A 25,232-nucleotide genomic window follows, 5' to 3' on the forward strand; every position below is an offset into this window, starting at 1 on the left:
TTATCATAGGTTATTTGATCCATGTAAGTGTGAAACCTAGCAAAGGGCATGTATACCCATGGCACAGCAAGTCAGACTCTGGAAGTTTGCAGCAAAGTAAGGATATATTTCAGTTCAACAAGTGAGGGAGTGAGAAGCAAGCCTCGGATCTGCTCCAACTTGGTCTTTGAGTTACGGTTTTTTCTTTTTTTGCGGGGGTGGGGGGGCGCGTGGGATAACAAAGAGCTGGGATTAATCACCATCATGTGACATTTCTATGACATGTAATTATAGTTTTGGGAGTCTGGTTTATGAGTATTTGGCCAGATAGTCCATGCATGGCTCAGGGGTCTGGTAGTTCATCTTGCCCTGGAGAAACAACTTGAGTATATACCTTAATGATGCTATCTATAATAGCAGTTTTAGTACATTAGTGATGTTATCAACAATAGCAGTTTTAGTTATCTGGCTCTGGTTGATTAGTGTTCTTTTAGCACAGGATTGAGGTCAGAGGGGACAAGAAAGGGTATAAAGTTTTACATAGAGAGAGTAATCATAAACACGGTAAGGGAACTTGGTTTTAGGGGAACTTGGTTTCAAGTGTGGTTTCATTTCTGGACACTTTATTCTCTCCATTAATCTATGTGTCTGTTTTTATGAAGTACTATACTGTTTTGATTACTCTAGCTTTGTAAAATAGCTCCAACATTATTTTTCATTTCAAGATTATTTTGGTTACTCAGTCTTTTGTGTTTTTATACTAATTTTAGAGTTAATTTGTTGTAACTATGTGAAAAATGCCATTGATATATTGTTAGAGATTGCACAGAATCTGTAGATTACCTTGGATAGTGTGCTTGTTTTAACAATATTAATTCTTCCAGTCCAGGAGCACAGTGTGTCATTTCATTTGAGGTATCCTCCATTTGTTTAATCAGTGTCTTTAAGTTTTCCTAGTACAAGTCTTTTACCTCCTTAGGATAGGTTTATTCCTAGATATTTTATTCTTTTTGATGCAGTCACAAATGGGATTTTTTTCTTGCTTTCTCTGATAGTTCATTGTTAGTGTATATAAACACAACATCTCTGTATATTAGCTTTGTATTCTGTAACTTTACTGAATTGATGAGTTTTTTTGGTGCTGTCTTTAGGATTTTTTTTCTTCTTTTCAGGGCCGAACCTGCAGCATGTGGAAGTTCCCAGGCTAGGTGTCGAATTGGAGCTGCAGCCGGCCTATGCCACAGCCACAGCCACACCAGATCCAAGCCACATCTGTGACCTTTAACCCACAGAGTGAGGCCAGGGATCGAACCTGCATCCTCATGGATGCTAGTTCAGTTCTAAACCCACTGAGCCACAATGGGAACCCCTAGGAATTTTAATATATAATATCATGTCATCTGCGGAAAGTGAGTTTTACTTCTTCCTTTCCAGTTTGGATTCTTCTTACTTGTTTTTCTTGTCACTTTTTTTTTTTGTCTTTTTTGCCATTTCTTGGGCCTCTCCCGTGGCATATGGAGGTTCCCAGGCTAGGGGTTGAATCAGAGCTGTAGCTGCTGGCCTATGCCACAGCCACAGCAACGCGGGATCCGAGCCGCTTCTGCAACCTACACCACAGCTCACGGCAATGCCGGATCCCTAACCCACTGACCAAGGCCAGGGATCAGACCCTCAACCTCGTGGTTCCTAGTCGGATTGTTAACCACTGAGCAACGACAGGAACTCCTCTTGTCACTTCTTTATGAAAAGATATTTGTTACAAAGAAAGTGAAAATAAAAAAGTAATTGAAATGTCTAGAGACCAACCGGTATAATAGCATCAAGGCTTGAAAATGTGGCTTTTATGCTAATTCCCCCACCCTCATACTTTGACTATAGAAGCTGCTTTGTCCTACAGTGAAGATTAGTAGTCTTTTTATATGAAGATGTGGGTGTTTATTATAGACCATAGTGAACTCTTGATGTTCAGAGGGAATACATGCAGACATTAATGACTTGACAAGTTAGCAAATGCTATACTTGCTGAAGCTCTCCAGCACCGATTTCTTTGGGGGCTCTTTTTTACATTGTTACTTCATCATCAGAATTTCTTAGTGAAAATGCTGCACTGTGGTTTGGTTGCCCAGGGATGCTCACTAGCAAATGGTCTACCAACAAGCAAGTCTAATTTTCTTCTTCTGTTCTTTGGGTATAGATTTAGTAAAACCATTGCTAAAGTGAAACTTAGTAACATACAAATAATGAAACTGAATATTACAGATAAGAATGAAACAGTGAACATACAAAATAGTCATTAGAGACCTTTAGAAGTGAATTTTCTTCAAGAATAGAGGTTACCAAGAATGAGAGTTTTCAGACTCTTAATTGAAATTGTGGGTTTGAGAACATTTTAATCCTCAAGAGTAGTCTTTGTAGAAGAGATTGCAGCATAGTGGCTCTATTGGTATTAGGTAGTAGGGATTAATTAGTTGTTTGAAATGAGTTGAAATAGAATGACAGGAATTTAGTTAGTAGAGATTTCCCTATGCTATTTTGCTTTGTAAAAAGTTCTTATGTAGAGAATTCTTATCTGTTATATTTAGTTTTTATAGCTTAATGTCAAAGAAAACATAATGTCTTTCATCTAGTTTTAGTGTTGCCTCTTAAAAATATTTAATTCATGTTACAACTGTTTGGAATGTATAAATAAAACCTACCAATAGTTTACTTGAAAAAGAAACTATGCACCCCAAGTCCATCCCAAGGCCAAACTGATTGCCAAATTACCATAAATTTAACATAAAACAAAACAAAACTGGCAATTTCTGTCTTAAAACCTGGAGACTTGGCCTTACTAGATGCCTTAAAGTTCAGGAGTGGTCCTCAGGCTACAAGGAGATCAAGAGTGTCTCTGAGGGCAGAGAGGCAATTCTTGAGTGGTTTGCGAAGGCCAGCGGAGAAATTAAGGGTTAAATATTACATGTTACGGGTCTAAGTGGGTCTGGAGGCTTAAATGTCACTACTTCAGCCTTCCTCAGATACCCATTCATGCTCTGCTGCCTCATCTATAGCCTATGTTCATTGTGTGATACTTTTTTGTATTTGTTTCCTCATTTTTTTTTTCTTTTCCTCCCCTTTGTTATTAAATCATGAGTGAATAATGAACAAAGGCAGAGGCAGAGTAGCTTTGTGGGTTGATAAGTCCGCCAAGGAGGGAGTGAATAGTAATAGGTGTTTGTGAATCAGTATAACACAAATTCTTTATCTATATCTGCTATTGGTGATTGGATCATCTGTGAGGCAGGCTGTTATAATTGGCCTGCCTACATTAGAACATCTAGACCAGAATTCATAAATGCCTAGTGTGAGAGCTACAACCACTTCCCCCTCATCTGTGTAGACAACACAGATGAAAGAAGAGCACATCATTCATAGCACCATTGCCCAGGTGGAAGCTATCACCAGTCTGAGTTGGCCGACCACATGGGAAATGTTGGCATAGACCACAGTCTATATAGGGGACCTGTTCATGCCAGAATCTCAGGATACCTTAATCTTTTTGGCTAGTGTTTTTTTGAAGAGTTAGAAGTTTTATGAATCAGTGTTGTTGCAAATTATGTCATTTTTTTGAAGGATAGTCTTGGAAATTAATGATTTTGCAGAAAGTTTTTATTACTTGATTTGCTTCAGAAGAATAACTTTTGAGTTTAGTTTATTTGGAATGAAGGCCTATTTTGAGAATTTAGGCGATTCAGAGATGAGAAGCATTAAGTAATTATGTCCCTTAGGAACCTGAAATTAAAAAATACTGCATGCTGCTTAATTCTATATAGTAAAGACTGAAGAGGATCTCTCCTTCTTAAAACAAACAGCAAACACAAAAACCCACTGGGATTTTGAGAGATGTTAACTCTTTGGTTAATAAGATTTACCTCTCAAATGAATCTTATGCTATTTTGCTTTGTTTTGTTTGCTGTGTCTGCAGCATCTGAAAGTCCCCAGGCTGGGGAATTGAACTCAAGCTGCTACAGTGATGAAGCCGGATTCTTAACCTGCTGTGCCACAAGAGAACTGCTGAATTATGTGCTTTTAAACTGACATCCTGTGGGAAGGAATTATGTCTGTAGTTGGGAGTAACTTTGGATGTGCACTTAAAACTAAGAATGTATTATTGTCTTTTGGGAAATTATTTAAGGAAAAATTACCCAAAATGTTCTAAAATAGGGAGAAAATGAACATAGGATTCTTGAAATATTGGTGTTAGTGAATGAATCTATTTTTTTCTAGCCCTTTAAAAAGAGACTTCATCAGAGAAATATCCTCAGATATGATGTATGTGTTCAGAGTGGTAACCTCTGTATGAATTACTTAGAAAAGAAGAAAATGTGTCAAGTGGGATAGTTTTCCTCAAAACTAAGAGGAATTTACTTAGACTTGGAAGGAGCACCCTATGTTTATTTCCCAGCTTATAAGTAAACATTGAAACATTGGGGTAGATTTTAAAATGTCAGTTTTAAAGCCCAGAGGCTTTTTCCTTATACCAAAACTATAAAACATGGATTTTTCTATTAGAAGACATTTGTAAGTTAGTATCCTTTTAGAATATTAAAGAACAAAACAAGATTAGCAATGACTTTTTCCTGAACTAGTGGTCTTAATTCCTTATGATTGAATGTAGCCAAGAATTTCACTATTATTGTAGTAAGTAATTTATCTTCTAGTTCTAGATGTGTCCTAGATATAATAATACATGAAGATGATAATGTGATCATTAAATTAAAAATCTTTTATTTGGAAATAATTTCAAATTTACAGAAAAGCTGCAGAAATAAAAGAATTCCAAAAAACATTTGTATGCTTTTTATTGAGGTCAAACATTTTGCTTTATCATTCATATGCTGTGTGTGTCACCTTTCTGTAAGATCCATGCACCATGGCTCTTATTCCTCAGTACTTAAGTTTATATTTTCTAAGCTTAGACGTATCCACTGGCATGACTAAAAAAATAGTTACCCACTTTATTATTTTAAAAAATGATACTTCACAGCTTTTATCTCTTCCTGTTTTGTCATTTGACCTAATGATGTTGTTCATAGTGTTTTTGCCTTCCAGTGCAAGATCAGTTCTAGGGTCAGGTACTGAATTTAGTTGTCATGTCTTTTCAGCTCCCCTCAATCTAGTCTGAAACATTTTTATGGCCTGGATCTTATGACATTGGCATCTTTGAAAAATTACTTCGCTCTCTCACAAGGAACAGAATATTCCTCTGTTTTGAGTGTCTGTTTCTTCATGATTAGATTTAGTTTATGCATTCTCAACTGAAATACTGCAAAAGGAGTATTGTATCCTTCTCATGGTAACACTTCTGTAGGCACATGAGGTCCATCTGAGAAGTCCATATGAAGTCAAGATGTTGTCTGGATCCTCCACTGTATAATTACTTGTTTTTCCCTGTGCAACTGATGAGTGGTTTGTGAGGGTATGCTTTAAGGCCATGGAAATATCCTACTGCTCATCAAAATTTCCCCTCAGCTCTATCTTAATAACTTCAGCAAAAAATAGATTGCCATTCTTTTTTTTTTTTTTTTACTGTTAAGTTGAAATATAAGAGTAATATTATTAGTGATTCCACATATCAGTGAAATATAAGAAGCATAATAATGCTGCAGATTAGAAAAATGAGTGTTGGGAATAACAATTTTCCACTTGAATTAAAAGTTCTTGGAAAAAAAATAACTAACTTGTATATTAATTGGCCATATCTTCTTCTCACTTGTCAAATGTGTAAATTTTGGCAGTTAAACAATTGAGTCATAGTATGTGTTTAAAATAAAGACCACTCCACTAAGCATGTAAAAGTAGTTCTGGCTGAGAGGAGAAATTTATTATAAGGCTTTTGTTTTGTGCTCCTTATTTATTCTTTCTTTACAGAGTAGCTTAGATAACTAAAGCCTTAAGTAATAAAGATTCTTAGAGAAAAAACATTGAGACATTTGTCAGAGCAGGTATTCTTCCACTTGTGTTTAAAGTTTATTATACTGGATTGGACTGCTACCAGATTGAAGAGAAGCATCTTCTGCCATGTTGTCAATAGCTTGATTTCTGCAATTCATCATTTAAAAGAACAATTGTAAAATTTAATCTAATCCATTTGGAACCTCTCTACTTTAAAGCACTGAAATGTATGCGTATTTCACTGTGTTCTCACTAGTGTCAGTTATGGTATATAAGCCACCAGTGCACCCATGGTACATCTCTATACATTAACCTATTTACAAAGAATAGACCCCTTTTCCATTCTTAGTGTCTTAGAGTGTGGTTGGTGAAGTGTCCTTTCACTATTAACAGATCCACTGCCTCATGTCTTCTGCCTTCTTGGTATTAATTTTTAACCTTGGTCCTTCTCTTTCTTTCCCCTTTTCTAGTTGCCTCATTTTAGGACCTGCAGTTATAAATGTGGGTAAGCTCTATGTGCTGGAGTTGACATTAATAGAACATTATGGGACAAGGTCTGTGTTTAGCCTTTGGCATACTAATGAATTTTTTTATAAAAAAGAGACACATTTTTCTGCTGTTTTAGACATACATCTCTTCCTTAAGTATATTTTATCTTTCCTTTTTTTTTTGTCTTTTTGTCTTTTTGTCTTTTCTAGGGCTGCTTCCCATGACATATGGAGGTTCCCAGGCTAGGGGGTCGAATCAGAGCTGTAACCACCGGCCAACGCCAGAGCCACAGCAACTCGGGATCCGAGCTGCGTCTGCAACCTACACCACAGCTCATGGCAGTGCCGGATCCTTAACCCACTGAGCAAGGCCAGGGACCTCGTGGTTCCTAGTCGGATTCGTTAACCACTGTGCCACAAAGGGAACTCCTTATCTTTATTTCTTTTTTGGCTGCCCTGTAGCATATGGAGTTCCAGGGCCAGGGATTAGTTCCAAGTTGCAATTTGCCACCTAAGCCGTAGCTGCGGCAACATCAGATCCTTAACCTACCATGCCTGGCCAGGGATCAAACCCGAGTCTTAGTGCTCCCAAGACACCAATGATCCTGTTGTGCCACAGTGGGAACTCCTAAGTATATTTTATTTTATTTATTTATTTTCTCCTAAGTGTATTTTAAAGTGAGGGGCTTATGAATAAAACAAAGTCATAAATTTTTTAACTTTATTTTTAAAATTGTTTATTTTCTATTTTTTTTTAAATTTTACTGAAGTATAATTGATTTACAATGTTGTGATAATTTCTGCTATACAACAAAGTGACTCAGTTTTACACATAACCATTTTTTTTTAAATCCTTTTCCCACATAGGTTATTATAGAATATTGGGTAGAGTTCCCTGTGGTATACAACAGATCCCCATTTTATGCATATGCCAATTTATCCCTCACCCCACACTGCCTGTACCCTTTGGAAATGGTCTGTTTTCGAAGTCTGTGAGTCTGTTTGTAAGTAAGTTCATTTGTATCTTTTTTTAAGATTCTGCATATAGGTGTTCATATCTTACAATGTCTGTCTGACTTAATTCATTTAGTTTGATAATTTCTAGGTCTATCTTGTTGCTGTCAGTGGCTCATTATTTCATTCTTTTTTATGGCTGAGTAATATCCCATTGTATATGTGTACCACACCTTCTTCTCAAATAGATTTTTTTAAAAGATTGCTTCTCAAAAAGACAATATCAATTCTCTTTCCACCAGTTATATATGAAAATATACTTTTCCTTTCACTCCCGTCAGTAGTAGGTGTTAACATTCTTTTGAATTTTTGCCAATCTGATGGGTGAGAATTTGCTTTAATTTGCATTTCCCTGAGTATTAGAAGGTTCAGCCATATGTTTATTGGCCATTTGGGTTTACTCTTCTCTGGGCCTATTCATATCTTGGGAACATTTTTCTATTGGATGCTTTGTCTTTTAACAATTTTTAAGAGCTGGAAATTAACTCTTTATCTGTCATGGGCATGGTAAATATATTTTTTCCAACTTAGTGTTAGTCTTTTAATTTTGTCTATAGGGATTTTCATAAATTTTATGTGGTCAGAAAGTTCCACATCCAATAATGACAGAATACCCTGTAAAAGCTCATCTCTGACAGATAATGGCTATAAATTCTGGGCAAAATATTTAAAAGGCTATGTAAAAGCACTGGAAGTAATCAAAGTCTAGCAAATATGTGTACCACACCTTCTTTATCCAGTTCTTTGTCTATGGGCATTTAGGTTGCTTTTATGTTTTGGCTGCTGTAAATAGTGCTGCAGTGAACATTGGGGTACATGTATCTTTTTGAATTATGATTTTCTCTGGATATATGCACAGGGTGGGATTACTGGATCATATTATAGTGCTATTTTTAGTTTTTTTTAAGGAACCTCCCTACTGTTTTCCATAGTGGTTGTACCAATGTACATTCCTACCAGTGGTGTAGCAGAATTCCCTTTTCTCCACATCCTCTCCTGCATTTATTGTTTGTAGACTTATTGGTGTCCCATTCTGACTGGTGTAAGGTGATGCTTGTGGTTTTGACTTTGGGCAAATGACTTAATCTGTCTCCAGCTTGGTTTTTCTCATCTGAAAAATTAAGGATAGCACTATCTACTTCATAGAGTTGTTTTAAGGATTAAGTTAATATTGATTAATATTTTATTAAGTGCTTAGAACAGTGCTTCATGTTATTTAGGTGTTTGTTAAAATAAAATTCATGATACACAGTTAAGTAATATTTTTAAATCATCTCATTGTTTCTTAAATTATTAGTCTGTTTAGTGTTATTTTGATAGCATAGAAATAAATTGTGTTATTCAGAGTATAACTGCCAACTGAGTGGTTTAGTCATTCAATACAAGCTTTGAGAAGTGACAATTAAGATTTGACTGACACCAAGAAAAAAGTAGAAAATGCTTCCAAGTCTATAAAATTGTTATACCACAAAATTCATCAGAGCTAATAAATGTTTATTGAAAGTTCAGGGGCAGCTAGGTACACTGCAGCCCCTACTTCACCTTACTATGGGGTGGTGCTATAACTGATGATCATAATCATAAAATTTTACTACCAGAAGGGCCTTTAAGGGTTATTTAGTTTTCTTGTTTTACAATTGATAAAATAACCCCCAAACACCAAGAACACATTAAATCATGTTCCTTGGATTGTGAGAAGTTAGCCAAGTATGTATTGCATTTTAGAAAACTTTCTGTGCAAGCTATGTTAAAAGGTTTGGTACCTAAAAACTTGAGCTATGATTTTGGCTCCTTCGTTATGTATAACACCTTTTCCTAATGGTACCAAATAAATGAGGCATTATCTTATACAGACTTCTTCTCCGATGTTACTGAAAACCTAATGTAATTCACAATGGCGGTCTTTAGGAAAAATGTAATCAACCACTCTTGAGCTATGTGACCCTGGAAATATATTTCTTGTTCTATAAAATGGTAGTGATAGTTGCCTCCCTTTACAGCATACTAGTTTTTTTTTTTTAAATTGTGAAATATACAAAACATAAAATTTACCATCTTAACTATTTTTAAGTGTACAGTTTGGTACTATTAAGTTATATTTACATCTTTAGCCATCACCACCATCCATCTTTAGAATCTTTTATATTCCCAAACTGAAGTTCCATACCCACTAAGCAATAACTACCTATTATTTCCCACTTTCTCTAGCCTCTGGCATCTACCATTCAACTTTCTATCTTTATGAATTTAGGTTTCTCGTATGAGTAGATTCATTAAGTATTTGTCTTTTCTGTGACTGGCTTATTTCACTTAGCACATAATGTCCTCAAGGTTAATCCTTGTTGTAGCATGAATAAGGTTTTTAAGGCTGAATGATATTGCTTTGTAGCAATGGACTACACTTTATTCATCTGCATATGGACACTAAGGTTGCTTCCCACCTTTTGGCTATGAACAGTGCTCCAGTGAACATGGTTGTACAAATCTTTCTTCAGGTTCCTGCTTTCAGTTCTGTTGGGTTTATACTCAGAACTGGAATTGCTGGATCATGTGGTAGTTGTATATTTAATTTTTTGAGGAACCACAATATTGTTTTCCATAGCATTTGCACCATTTTACATTCCCACCAGCAGTGCTCCAAGATTCCAGTTTCTCCACATCCTCACAAACATTTGTTTTGATTTGGGGGTTACTTGGTTTCTTTTTTGCTTGCCTTTTTGAGGGATGTGAGGTAATATCTTTTGTGGTTTTGATTTGCATTTCCCTAATGATTAGTAATATTGAGCATCTTTTCATGTGCTTATTAGCTATTCTTCCCCTTTGGAAAAATGTTTATTCATATCCTTTGTCATCTCTCCCCTTTCATTTGCCAAGTCTCTCTCTCTCTTTTTTTTTTTTTCTTTTTTGCTTTTTTGCACCGCAGGTGTAGCACAAGGAAGTCCCAGGCCAGAGGTCGAATCGGAGCTACAGCGGCAGGCCTGTGCCACAGCTCACAGCAGTGCCAGATCCTTAATTCACTGGGTGAGGCCAGGGCTTGAACCCTCAAATTCATGGTTACTAGTCAGGTTTGTTTCCACCGAGCCACAGTGGGAACTCCTCATTTTGCCAAGTCTCTTAAGAGCAGTTTTAGGTTCACAGCATAGGTGAAGGGAAGGACCAGGGATTTCCCACATACCCCCAGCTCATATGTTCACAGCCTCTGCTGTTATCACCATCTCATACCAGAGCAGTACATTTGCTGTAATTTATACACTTATATTGATGCATCATAATTACCTTTGATGCATCATAATTACCCAAAGTCAGTATTCTGTGTGTGTTGTACATTCTTTAGGTTTGGATAAATGTATAATGAAAGGTATCCATCATTATTTTTACTGTCCAAAAAACCTCTGTGCTTTGCTTATTCATTCCTCTCTGCCTTTACAATCCCTGAACACTGGTCCTTTTGTTGTTCTCATAGTTCTGACTTTTTTGTTGTCGTATTGTTGGAATCATACAGTAGGTAATCTTTCCAGATTGAGTCTTCCCTTTAAATATGCATTTAAGATTCCTTTATGTCTTTTGTGGCTAGGTAGCTGATTTCTTTTTAGTGCTGAATAATATTACATTGTCTCAGTGTACCACAGTCTGTTTATCCTTTCACTTGCTGAAGGACATCTTGGTTGCCTTCAGTTTTAGCAGTTTCAAGTAACGATTCTATAAGCATTTAATGTGTGGGTTTTTGTGTGGACTTATATTTTCAAGTCTTTTGGGTAAATGCCAAGGAGTGTGATTGATGGATTGTATGGTAAAAGTATATTTAGTTTGTTAAGAAAACTGCCAAACTGTCTTCCAGAGGGGCTGTACCATTCTGTGTTCCTATCAGCAATGACTGAGAGTTCCTCTTGTTTTACATCTTCACCAGCATTTGGTGTTATCCAAGAATACCAGTTTTGGGCCCTCAAATTGGTGTGTAGTGGTATCTCATTGTTTTAATTTGCATTTCTCCATGGCACATGATGAGGAGTATTTTTTCACACGCTTTTTGCCGTCTGTATATCTTCTTTGGTGAGATGTCTGTTACTGTCTTTGGCTCATATTTGAATTGGACTATTCATTTCATATTGTTGAGTTTTAAGTGCTTTTTGTATATTTTGGATGACAGTCCTTTAATGAGTCTGTCTTTTGCAGATGTTTTCTCCTACTCTATGGCTTGTCTTCTAACTCTTGACATTGTCTCTTGCAGAGCAGAAGTTTTTAATGTTAGCTTATTATTTCTTTCACAGATCATGGCTTTGCTGTTGCCTTTGCCCATTTTTTAATCAGGTTATATTTTCTTATTGTATCATGAGTAGTTTTGATATCATGACTAGGTTTTCACATATACATCATATGTGTGAAAGTTCTGAGAATTATAATGTCTGATAGGTATGAATAAAGTAGTGATTTGGTTGTGTTAACATTTTTTTCTGAGATCAGTCCACTGAAAAGAAGGTAAAAAGAAACAGGACACTTTTGGGGCTTTGTAGAGGAAATTAATTTGTAAAATTGGAATTCATTGTGGTTAGGTTGTATAGACAATTTTGGCATGAATGTGTGGCTAGCCTAACAATTGACCTGTGTTAGTTAGGGCCATGAAAATAGTCCCCTTTGTTTAATCTGTCCCAAGTTGATATATTTCATAATCCTGAGCTGTTTACCTAATAAATAAGAGTCAGATGAACTGAGAAATAAATGATCAGTAAATAAAATACATAGATATAAAAATATATAAAATCAGTATTAATTGTGACCCATTAATTGAAGTCAAAATAAAGACTATGGCAAGAAAGATGGAAGACCTGTTAGAGAATTATGATACTTCATTGAAAGATGTAAAAGATTTAAATGTTTGAGTGGATAAACCATGTGCTTATATGGAGAGAGTTGGTTAAATATCAAAAAATATCAAGAGTTAAATAAAGGGCAGTCAGTATTTTAACAGAATTATTAATTTCTAAAGTTTACTTTAAATGTGAGAAATGAACTACATTTCAGAACATTCCAAATTCTTGATCTGCTACATAGAATAATACATAAGATAAACTATATATAGCAATTCATGTAGTCATAGTTAGAAATAAATGGATTAATGGAAAACAATTGAGGACTCAGATACACAACTATCTCTATATAGAATTTGGCATATCACATCAAACTAGTTAGGGAAATGTGGATTTTTAAATGAGGAGTGAGATGATTATAGGTTGTCCATTTTTACAAAGGAACTTCCTTAGGCTGTATAATCATATTCTAGATGGATAAACATTTTATTTATTTTTATTTATTTATTCCCACTGCACAGCAAGGGGATCAAGTTATCCTTACATGTATACATTTTTTTCCCCACCTTTGTTCTGTTGCAATATGAGTATGTAGACATAGTTCTCAATGCTACTCAGCAGGATCTCCTTGTAAATCTATTCTAAGTTGTGTCTGATAGCCCCAAGCTCCCGATCCCTCCCACTCTCTCCCTCTCCCATCGGGCAGCCACAAGTCTATTTTCCAAGTCCCTGACTTTCTTTTCTGTGGAGGTGTTCATTTGTGCTGGATATTAGATTCCAGTTATAAGTGATATCATGTGGTATTTGTCTTTGTCTTTCTGACTCATTTCACTCAGTATGAGATTCTCTAGTTCCATCCATGTTGCTGCAAATGGCATTATGCCATTCTTTTTTATGGCTGAGTAGTATTCCATTGTGTATATATACCACATCTTCCGAATCCAATCCTCTGTTGATGGACATTTGGGTTGTTTCCATGTCTTGGCTATTGTGAATAGTGCTGCAATGAACATGCAGGTGCATGTGTCTCTTTTAAGTAGAGTTTTGTCCGGATAGATGCCCAAGAGTGGGATTGCGGGGTCATATGGAAGTTCTATGTATAGATTTCTAAGGTATCTCCAAACTGTTCTCCATGGTGGCTGTATCAGTTTACATTCCCACCAACAGTGTAGGAGGGTTCCCTTTTCTCTACACCCCATCCAGCACTTGCAATTTGTGGACTTATTAATGATGGCCATTCTGACAGGTGTGAGGTGGTATCTCATGGTAGTTTTGATTTGCATTTCTCTTATAATCAGCAATGTTGAGCATTTTTTCATGTGTTTGCTGGCCATCAGTATATCTTCCTTGGAGAACAGTCTATTCAGGTCTTTTGCCCATTTTTCCATTGATTGATTGGCTTTTTTGCTGTTGAGTTGTATAAGTTGCTTATATATTCTAGAGATTAAGCCAGATAAACATTTTAAATTTAAAAATACAAATACTATTAGAAGGTACTTAATTTTAGTTTTATAAACAGGAAGGTCATAAAGAAGGAAACAGAATTGTATAAAAAGAAGATCATTTTTATGAAAAAAACATTTTTTAAGACTTGTTAAAAGACCAACTCAGGAGTTCCTCTGTGGCTTAGTGAGTTAAGGATCCAGCATTATCACTGCTGCGGCTTGGGTTGCTGCTGTGGCACAAATTCTATTCCTGGCCCAGGAAATTCCACATGCTGTGGATATGGCAAAAAAAAAAAAAAAAAAGATCAATTCAGAAAAGCAACAGTAAATTTTAACAGTATTATCAAAATAATTTAAATACTAAAAGGAGAAAACTTTGAATTTCTGATTTACTTCTGCTTTGCAAAATTGTATGTATGGATAGGGGAAATTAATACATTCTCATATGTAATTGTATGGTATTTCTTAAGCTTAAAAATATATTAAAAAACTACCTTGGTTTCACAAATACCTTTAATAGGAGAATATGTCTTTGAGTGAAAAAAACTATGCACCTCTTCAAGACTTATGGCTGTCAAGAGTGTTTTGTGTATGTTTTTGGCTATACCTGTGGCATGCAGAAGTTCCCAGGCTAGGGATTGAGCCCTAACTGTAGCTTTGATCTGCATCACAGCTGTGGTAATGCTTGATCCTTAACCCACTACTCCAGGCCAGGAATCTAACCCTCACCACCACAGAGACAATGTCAGATCCTTAACCCTCTGTGCCACAGCAGGAACTCCAGGAGTGTTTCCTTAAGACATATGGTTACCATTACTAAAAAAGTAATTATTTGGTAAGATGGGTACAGAGGCATTGTCAATGTAAAAATTATGCAGTGTTACATATTTTAATAAATATTAGTCTAACGTCATATGTTTTCTTTGATTCAGTCAGGTCAGTTCAGTGAAGATATGATACCCACAGTGGGCTTCAACATGAGGAAAGTAACTAAAGGTAACGTCACAATAAAGGTACGTCAGCTTCTTGCATATTTGGTTTAAGTTGTTAGCATATACAACTAGGAATTTTTCTGTTTATTTCTTTGCTTTTTACATGAATATTGGCAGTTCTTAATGAATGAGCATGGTCCAAAACAGTATAAATCAGTTTTTTCTCTAGGTGTTGAAATGTTAAGTGCCCATAAAAAACTTATTATATGGATTGACAGAAGTAATATTGGGATTCAGGTGTAACTAGGAAATGAAAATCCCATCTTTAGAGTATTTGGAATGTGATAGTACATTATTTCATGAATAATATTTTATATTGAAATAACATTAAATATTTACAATATCAGTTATTTAATATTATATTTGTGGAAGCTAATACGGTAGTCTGGTTCTCCCTTTCTTTACTACTAAGCTCTAAAATTAAAAATATAAAATAGGGGCATTCCCGTCGTGGTGCAGTGGAAACAAATCCGACTAGGAACCTTGAGGTTGTGGGTTTGATCCCTGGTCTCACTCAGTGGATTAAGGATCTGGTGTTGCCATGAGCTGTGGTGTAGATCGCAGACGTGGCTCAGATCCTGTGTTGCTGTGGCTGTGGCTGTGGTGTAGGCCAGTAGCTGTAGCTCCGACTCGACCCCTAGCCTGGGAAACTTCATATGCCGCGGGAATGGCCCTAAAAAGACAAAAGACAGATTAAAAAAAATATATGTGTGTGTATATATGTGTGTGTGTGTGTGTGTGTGTGTGTGTGTGTGTGTGTGTGTGTGTGTGTGTGTGTGTGTGTGTGTATGTATACACACACATATATATATATATATAAAATAGGAAAAAATTAACTAGTTTAACATGATTTTGTTTCTAGAATAAGTTTGATGGGTTTGAATTGTGGATTCTTGGACTGTTTATCAGGGGCCATATTTTATTTTTATATTTTATATTATTAAAAATTTTGTTTTTCTTTTTACAGTCACACCTGCAGCATACGGAAGCTCCTGGGCTAGGGTTCAAATTGGAGCTGCACCTGAGACCTATGCCACAACCATGGCAGCACCAGATCTGAGCTACATCTGTGACATATGCCACAGCTTGTGGCAATGCTGGATCCTTATAAACCCACCGAGTGAGGCCACAGATCAAACCCATATCCTCACTGAGACAGTGTTGGGTCCCACTGAGCCACAATGAGAACTCCAGGGGGTTACAGTTTAATTAATTAATTGATTAATTAGGCTTTGTAGTTCATGAAAGTTTACATATATAGCCTGAGCCCTTATGGCCATTTTGCCCAATTTTTGTGGCTCACAGAGCCTCTTTACTAAATTTTTTCATTAGATTATCTAATGAAGCTTAATTTTTCATGTGTGTGTCTTTATGCATGTTCCCAGTGTCTGTAGCTAAATTGGAAGCCTGTTGAAGATAAATATCATGACTTTTTACATAGCCCTACAGTGTAGACATAATAGTGAGATTGTGGGTAGTCACTTTCATGCAGATAAAATAATTTTATGTAAGAAAAGCACCTAGGTAAGAATGTTTTCTTTGTTATATACAAGATAACTAAAAATGATTAGACATTAATATATACCCAGTTAGACAATTAAACTTTAATAGATTTTGGATGAACCATTGTTTCTTGTTTTGAAATTCAAATCTGGATGATGCATGATTATGAAGACTCTTAAGAGTGTTATCTTAAAACAATATATTTTCAGTATTGGGAGTTTATTGGTTAACAAGCAAAGAAAGTACTACACAAAAACTAAATCTTTGCTCAAGCAGCACTTAATAGATCTAGTGTAAACAGATTAAATATGAAGTTCAAGTTGAGAAGTAGCCCCAGAAACTTCCAAATTAAGAGCTTGTTTGAGCTCAAGTTTTTCAGGAGCATTTTGGCTCTAACATTGTGGAAACAAGCATGTCTGCTTGATCTTTCCCCTCCTCCTTCTGCTACTTTTGTCTTCAGTGTATTATTTGAAATATCCTTATTAAGAGTTATCTATTTTGATTTGAAGATTTGGGACATAGGAGGACAACCCCGCTTCCGGAGCATGTGGGAACGGTACTGCAGAGGAGTCAACGCTATTGTGTAAGCCACTTCTGCCCCCTACCTCCCCCCCTTGCAGTCAGTTGGGGTTTCGAGGGGAAAAATTGTTTTTCATACTTTTAAAGGCTCAATTTTTTATTGCAGGCATAACAGTCTTTTTTAGTATAATCCCATTAACATAAGACTTTAAAAATATAATAGATTGAGAGCTTTATTTCTGTTTTTTTGTTTCTACAATTAAGAGCTAAGGAATTATAAATGTTGTATTTTCATGTATTAGCCCCCTAAGAACACTTTGCCTGTCTATCTGGTTATTTTATTGAAGTATAGTTGATTTACAGTATTGCGTTTCAGGTATATAGCGTAGTGATTCAGTGTTTTAGCAGATTATATTCTCAGTTATTACAAGATAATGGGTATAATTCCCTTTGGTATACAGTATATCCTTGTTGCTTATCTAATTTTATATCTAGTAGTTTGTTTATTTAGAACAGTCTTTTAAAAAGTATTTTGGGGTGCTAAGCCTTTTTAAATAGAGGACTTGATTTGTATTAATAGTTTCAGTAGTGTAAATTATTAGGAAAATTAAAAATCTATTAATTGTAATCATTAAAGAATGTGGAGGAGGCATACTCAAATCCCTTTTTTAAAAGTTACATGATAGATGCTGCAGATCGTGAAAAGATAGAGGCTTCTCGAAATGAACTACATAATCTTCTAGATAAACCACAGTTACAAGGAATTCCAGTAAGTATGGAGTACTAGTTAATTTTATATTACATGATTATAATATTAGTAATTTTATTATAATTATACACTTATTATGTTTGAAATGAGTAAAATGTCTTCTGTTCTAAAATCTGGAATGCTTATATTTACTGAATATCTGTCATATACTGGGCAGTGTGCTATTTATTAATTTCTTAACCAACTATTTATTAAACTGTGTATAGTAGGAGCAGTGCTCAGTCCTGCGGAAATAGTAATGAACCGCAGTGAATAGAAACACACTTCCTGCCATTATGGAGCTTATAGTTTGGTAGGAAACTAGGTAGATGATGTGAAATCACTTGAATAATACAACTCTGATAAGTGCTATGAACTAAAGGTTCAAGGAGCTCTTGGACTTCTAAGTTAGAAGGGAAACTGTTCAGGTTTGAGGGAAGAAGGAAGAATTCTCTGAGGAAGTACTGCTTGAGCTGAGATGTGAGGGATATGTAGGCATGTGAGGGATGTGACATTTGGAAGAGAAGAGAGTTGCAGACAAAGGGTATTTGGTAGAGGAAGTAGGGCAACGAGAGGAGGCCAGTCTCTGGAGCACAGGGCAACAGTGGGGAGGGGGAGACATGACCAGCCCATGGGAGCTGGGAAGTAGAGGACACAGTGCTGGGCACGACTGTGTGGGAATCCATTATAGTGTTTTAAATGATCCATTTATTATTTAAATCATTCTGGTTTCAGTTTAAGGATGAATTGAAGGGAGACTATAAAGAGGACAGTTTTAGGAAGCTGTTGAAGTTGTCCTGGCAAAATAGGGTACCATGGATTGGAGTGGTTATAGACAAGACTGTGAGAAGGAAACTGATTTAAAGGATATTTAGGAAGATAGTCCACCAGACTTGGTAATGTAATAGAAGGGAAGATGTAAAGAGTAATTCTTAGTTCCTTGCTCATATAGTTAGATAGAAGGTGGTTTCATTTGTTGAGCTAATAATGCTGGAAAAAGTCGAGCCTTCACCCTCATGACAAGTTCTTGAGTGTCAGATACTTGAGGTATTTTATCTCAGTTAATCCCTACAACGTATTGAATGGTTGTTAATCACTTATGACCGCATGGTCATAGTTTGTTGCATAGGAAGATTTTGAATCCATGTCTTTTTGACTTCAAAGCCTTTTTCTTCTATATTAAAAACCAGTTCTATATACCATCAGTTAAAAAATAATTCTTGTCATTCCTGTTATGGCTCAGTGAGTTGAGAATCTGACTACTATCCATGGGGGTAGGGGTATGACCCCTGGCCTCCCTCAGTGGGTTAAGGATCCGATGTTTCCACATACTTTGGTGTAGGCCGCAGCTGTAGCTCCTGTTCAACCCCTAGCCCAGGAGCTTCCATATGCTGCAGTCGTGGTCCTAAAAAGATAAAAAAAAAATCATTCTTATCTTTGTCACCATAGGAGTTCTTAGTTGCAAGCAACAGAAAGCTAATTTCAGTAGAAAGGAATTCACTGAAAGGATATTGGCTAGCTCACAGAGTATCTGAGAAGGCTGTCCTTCACCATGTTCAGGAAATAGGGGAAGCTAAGCCACTGCTAAGACCACATCCAGACTTACACCATAGAGTAAGTCTTGTGACCCCATGTGATTTCTGAACATCAGACCCAATTGCTCTGATTGGAAGGTCATTTAGTTGATGCCCCTTCCTTATCAAAATGGGTTCTCCATCCCTGCTTTCTTGCAGTATTGGCTCTGCATTGAGTGTTGATGGATCTTATTGTCCCTTCTCTAGCTGAGAGGAAAGCTGCAAAAGAAGTTGTCTGCAGAAGCAAGTAGCCTTATTGCAATACAAGTTCTTAAGTTGGGAGATTTCTTAAATGTAGAAAGAGGGCTAAGATACCAGCCAAACCCAAAACTGACAGCTGATTTCACATGACCGTGATGTATTTTTAAAAACTCAGACATGTCCAGCTTGAGAACCTGGAGTGACTTAAATACTTGAGGGGAGTAAAGGAGTTGGGGAAGGGAGGACGGGCTGACCCAAGGTGATGAGATTCGGCTTCTGGCTCTCGACTCCCTTTGGTTTAGCGTTCCCTGAGAGCCTCCAGCACCCTGGGCTTTCTGTGCCTCTGTCCTTGGTGGCTCTGTCTCCTTTATGTGAAATTAGAGTCTTGGGCCTATGAGTAGAATTAGTGACAGTGTCTGTAGTCAGGGGTGGGGTCTTGTAGTAATTGAAAGAAATAAATTTGACCAATGTTTGTCAAAAAGTGTTGGCAAGATGACAAAGAAGACATGACATGCACTTTGTTAGGATTGGTCCAAGATACAAGTTCTTAGAAAACATCGACTCCAAGTAAGGATGTTATCAAGTACATTGTAGGTACTCATATTTTTGCTTTTCATAAGACAGAAAAGATATAGCGGGGAAAGATAGAGTGGTGATTGGTAAGCCCATCTCTGCTTTCCTCTCTTCTCAGAGCACATCTAGCAATCAGGTGGCAGCATTTATTCTCAGAGTTCATGGCTGCTATATTTATCCTGATTTCCAGACTTAGCCATTGTCTTAGAATATTTATACCTGGTATTTTATAGGATGGATGTAGAACTTTAAAAGTTTATTTACATGTTCACAGTTAAATTAGTGACTAACAGATAAAAATGTTTGAAAATCATTCCTCTATCCTTGGCTGTTGAGATCATATTCAAATTTTTGTAAAGATTTATTAAGAGATAGCAGAATGCATGCCATAGACTTAGAATATTGTAAATAGAAGTTGGTAGCCATGTATTGAATTAAAGATATCTGCACAGTAGAAATTAAAGTAAATGCTAGTTGCAATGATTAAATGAATGAGATAGGCCACCAGTCACATAAATATGCTTCAGTATTATTGCATAAGGTAACATCCTATTTTTAATGTCTACAGATATGAATAATGATATGCTTCTGTGATACTGTCTTACATGAAAGTTTGTTTTTAATATCTTTTCTTTTTAAAGGTGCTAGTACTTGGAAATAAGAGAGATCTTCCTAATGCCTTGGATGAGAAACAGCTAATTGAAAAAATGTATGTCTTAAGAATGAACAGTGGTTTAAAAAAAAAAATGGTTCTAAATTATACTCTTTTGCCCCCTGCTTTGTTTAGCACTGGTGCATTGTTAAGTAATGATCATAGCCATATTTTGGGGTAGGTAACTTGACATACTTTCAAAGTGAACTCAAAGTAAAATTTTAGTGGAAATAAAATAATTCCTTAAGTATTGTAATTTAAAAATCGAGTAAAATTGAGAAAAGAGTAATAAAATGACAGTTGTTTTGGGCACAGACTTATTTTCTTAATTCTGCTTCTTATAGGAATCTGTCTGCTATTCAGGATAGAGAAATTTGCTGCTATTCAATTTCCTGCAAAGAAAAGGATAATATAGGTAAGAAATGACTAGTGTTTGTGGAAGAGGGAGTGTCTCATGCTTCTTACTATCACCAGTTCTGTTTAAGTGATTTCCTTTATAAAGTACTGTTGCTTTCACCTCAGGAAAAAGAGTAGATATACCTTTTGACAACAAATATAATATCCTGAACCTGCTCTATGCTATTTAAAGAAATAAATAGAATAAAGACATGAGGTTAAACATTATATGATATCAAATATTGCGTTAATTTTTGCAGAGCTAGTATCCAGCTGTGCTGTATAACAAAATGATATTTTTAAAATAAGGCTTTACAAAAATTGGTCTATAGGCACTGTACAGATGTTTAATTTACTGAACCAATAGAATACTACTGTAGTATGTTGGCACTCTATGGGAAGTATAAACCAAAATAGCCTTTATCTACTTAATGTCTGTATTAATTTCCTAGGACTGCCATAGGAAAGTACCACAAACTGGGTGGCTTAAAAACAGCAGAAATTTGTTCTCTAAAGTGCATGAGTCTGGAAGTTTGAAATCAAGGTGTCAGCAGGCCCAGGCTCTCTCTGAATGCTCCAGGGGAAGATCCCTTCCCTGCCTTCCCTGGCTTTGTCTTTGACATCCTTTTTTGTTTGTTTGTTTTGTTTTTTTGCCTTTTCTGGGGCTGCTCCTGCGGCATATATGGAGGTTCCCAGGCTAGGGGTCTAATCGGAGCTGTAGCCGCCTGCCTCCACCAGAGCCACAGCAACTCGGGATCTGAGCCACATCTGCAACCTACACCACAGCTCACGGCCACGCCGGATCCTTAACCCACTGAGCAAGGCCAGGGATCTAATCCACAACTTCATGGTTCCTAGTTGGATTTTTTAACCACTGAGCCACGATGGGAACTCCTGTCTTTGGCATCCTTGGCTGTAGATGCATCACTCCATTTTCTGCCCTCGGCTTCACATGGCCTTCTCTCTGTGTATGTCTGTGTGTCTCTTTTCTTTTCTTATAAAGGCACATGTTGGGGGATCAGGGCCTATTCTAATCCTAAGACATTATCTTATGTCTGCAAAGACCCTATTTCCAAATAAATTCTGAGGTTTCCAGTGGGTGTGAATTTTTAGGTGACACCATTCAATCCAGTAAAGTATCCTTAAAGAATAAGTACGTCCAACTCAACTTTGGTCTCTTAACTTACTTGGTGAGGGATTATTTAATAAAAGTGTATTGGCATGAAGAGGGTCAAAAGGTTAAAAAAAAAAAAGAAAGCTAAACAATTGTGTGACAAGGGGAAAGGCTATTCATCATATCAGACAGCTGTTGGAATGAAAAGACCTGTAACAGTGCAATAAAATATACTCAACAATGAAAGATACCTTCATGACAACCATCTCAAGCTCAGTCTTGTCTGGCACAATATGCTCAACTAAAGTTGGAAAGGAGAGTTTAATGATGTGCCTCAGATGGGTAGGAATCTAAGGATTTTCATGGTTCTAAGGATTTTCGTGGTTCTTTCATTTCTCCCACTTCAGTGGTCACTGGTGGAAAAAAAATCTCTCTGCGAGTCACTGTGGAAAAAGAGGTTCTCCATCAGTGTAGTGTAGTGGCCAGGAACAGCATGGGCTTTGGAGTAGGGCAGCCTCAGACAGGAAAGCGCTTAAACTCCCTGGTCCCCGATTTTTGCTTATCTATAAAATGGGGACGATGAGAAGATGAATTGCACAATGTTTGATGAATGGTGTACATCATATGGTTGTATTTGTTTTCTCTTGGTGCTGTTGGTTAGAAGGCTGTTACTGGTCTCACTGAGCTAAAATCAAGGGCTAAAATTACAGGTATGCTCCTTCTGGAGACTCTAGAGGAGAATCCATTATTTTCTTTTTCAGCTTCTAGAGACTGCCTGCATTCTTGGCTGCACTGAACTCGCGGCTCATGGCTTCTTCCCCCTTCAGATTATCTCTCTCTGACCATTTTCCCAGTCATATCTCCAATTTAAAAAGTATATTGAAAAGTTCCTGTTGTGGCTTAATGGTAAAGAACCTGACTAGTATCCATGAGGATGAGGTTTGATCCCTGGCCTTGCTTAGTAGGTTAAGGATCCAGTGTTGTTGTGAGCTGTGGTGTAGGTCACAGATGCAGCTTGGATCTGGCATTGCCGTGGCTGTGGCGTAGGCTTGTAGCTATAGCTTGGATTCAACCCCTAGCCTGGGAACCTCCATATGCCGCTGGTATGGCCCTAAAAAGGCAAAAAAAAAAAAAAAGCATTTTGAAATAAAATGTATTAAGTCAGTATCACCAAAACTGTTTTTAAAAGGTATTCTGACATTTTTTTCTTTAGCAGTCATTCTTTCAATTTGTATAGGTTCTTGTCATACTTAACTTTTTTCCAAGTCTGTATCTCAGCTCCTTCCCAACTCCCCTCAAACATGTTCTAATTAGCTAATTGATAGTTTTCTGGCTGATTCTGGGCTTCCTTTAAATATCAGCCAAAGCAATCTGAGCCCATACTTTGCTGATGGACATAAACTCTCCTCTATTAAATGGATAGAATACATGACTTGTTGAATTTGGAGCATGTGGTTAGTTTGACAGACTGCTCAAGCACTTAGGGTTACTTAGAGTTTATTTTAAATGTTTTTCCTAGGTTGGAGGAAGCTCTTGTTAAGTTTTAAGTTTTGCTCCTGAGTATTTATTTATGCACCAGTGGTTCTCATTGAGGGATTTTCCCCTCAGGAGACATTTGGTGATGTCTGGAGACATTTTTGGTTATCATAATGAGGAGAGTTATGCTGGTGTCTAGTGGATAGAGACCAGACCAGGGTAGTTCTAGACATCCTGCAGCCTCCACAGCTGAGAATTGTTCAACCTAAAATGTCAGTAGTGGAGTTCCTGTCGTGGCTCAGTAGTTAATGAACTTGACTAGTATCCATGAGGATGCGAGTTCAATCTTTGGCCTCGCTCAGTTGGTTAAGGATCTTTCGTTGCTGTGAGCCATGGTGGTGTAGGTTGAAGATGTGGCTCAGGTCCTGTGTTGCTGTGGCTGTGGCGTAGGCCGGCGGCAACAGCTCCGTTTAGATCCTTTGCCTGGGAACCTCCATGTGCCAAAAAAAAAAAAAGTCAGTAGTGGCAAGATTGAGAAACTCTGTTCTACACTAACCATAATTTTTAGTACCATGTGCTGTTCTATAAATCCATTACTGCCTTATGTTTTCTCTGGTGTTTTTTAAAATGGGGGTGGTGGGGAGTGAAGGGAGAAAAAAATCCTTTGTTTTACCAGTGACAAACTAGCCAAATACTTTCCTGAAAAAATCTTGTGAGCTCATTGATGAAGCAGATGCAGAAGGGCTGGTGAGAACTTTGAGGCTGATCCTCATAGTTTGTGGTAGAGCTCCATTGTCACCAGGTTTATGATTGTAGAACTCCTGGTTCATGTTATGTTATCAAGCCTAAGAAAATGAATCCACCCTTAACTAGATTCAAAATTAGTTTGTTTTGTCTTTTTTTTTTTTTTTAATTTTTTCCTAGTGCCGCACTGGAGGCATATGGAAGTTCCCAGGCTAAGGGTCAAATTGGAGCTGTAGCTGCCGGCCTACGCCACAGTCACAGCAAATTGAGATCCGAGCCGCATCTGCAACCTACACCACAGCTCACACAATGCTGAATCCCTAACCCACTGAGCGAGGCCAGGGATCGAACCCGCAGCCTCATGGTTCCTAGTCGGATTTGTTAACCACTGAGCCACGATGGGAACTACCCCACCCTTTTTTTCCAAAATTAGTTTGTAAAGCCTTTTTATTTGGAGCAAGAATTACAACTGACTGCCAAGTCAGTTAGACTTCTTGGGTGATGAAGTTTCAGAATTCCCTTCTTAATTTCAGTTTTTTTTTTTTAACATATTTTAGTACCAAATTTATGAATTTACTAAATTGCTCCAAAAATATTTCCTAATATTCCCCAGCTTCCTTATATGATACATAAAGTACCTTAGTTTCATCAGTAATTTGCCTTCAAACTACACATAGAACAGATACTTCAGGGAAGATGATCCTTGCAGAGATAACTCATACATGTGGCCCTTCGTGTTGTGGGAAAGGATTCCTCCTTCCTCTGAATGTCTTATTTCTTTTTTGCCTTTATTAATGTAGTCTTAAGGATTCATCTGTCCTTAGGGTATAACTTATGTCTAGGGTCCACAAGGTGTTTTTTTTTTTTTTTTTAGTGAATTTCTTCAGTATTTAAGCCTAGTCATTTCACTTCCAGATTTACCTTTTTTTCCATTCAGTTCAGATGAATGTGGCTTTGCTCTTACTGCACACTGCTGTCCTCCTTCTTAAGTGCAGAGGACCAGCTTCAGCCATCTGATTAAATCATTATTTCCACAGCTCTAATGTATTCAGATCTCAGTTCTAGGCAGTTCTTT

General features: G+C 36.9%; 1 protein-coding gene across 1 annotated transcript in view; it reads left to right on the forward strand.

Moving 5' to 3' along the window:
- The window catches only part of ARL8B (ADP ribosylation factor like GTPase 8B), a 55,992-nt gene that overhangs the window by 26,415 nt on the left and 4,345 nt on the right, over window positions 1-25,232 (forward strand). Inside the window, exons 2-6 of the mRNA XM_047779601.1 lie at window positions 14,598-14,678; window positions 16,670-16,743; window positions 17,355-17,448; window positions 20,417-20,484; window positions 20,772-20,842. Of these exons, the coding sequence (XP_047635557.1) occupies window positions 14,598-14,678; window positions 16,670-16,743; window positions 17,355-17,448; window positions 20,417-20,484; window positions 20,772-20,842 (388 nt within the window). The remainder of the gene's footprint in view (window positions 1-14,597; window positions 14,679-16,669; window positions 16,744-17,354; window positions 17,449-20,416; window positions 20,485-20,771; window positions 20,843-25,232) is intronic.

This window comes from Phacochoerus africanus, chromosome 1, assembly GCF_016906955.1.
Source record: "Phacochoerus africanus isolate WHEZ1 chromosome 1, ROS_Pafr_v1, whole genome shotgun sequence".
Taxonomy (NCBI): Eukaryota; Metazoa; Chordata; class Mammalia; order Artiodactyla; family Suidae; genus Phacochoerus; species Phacochoerus africanus.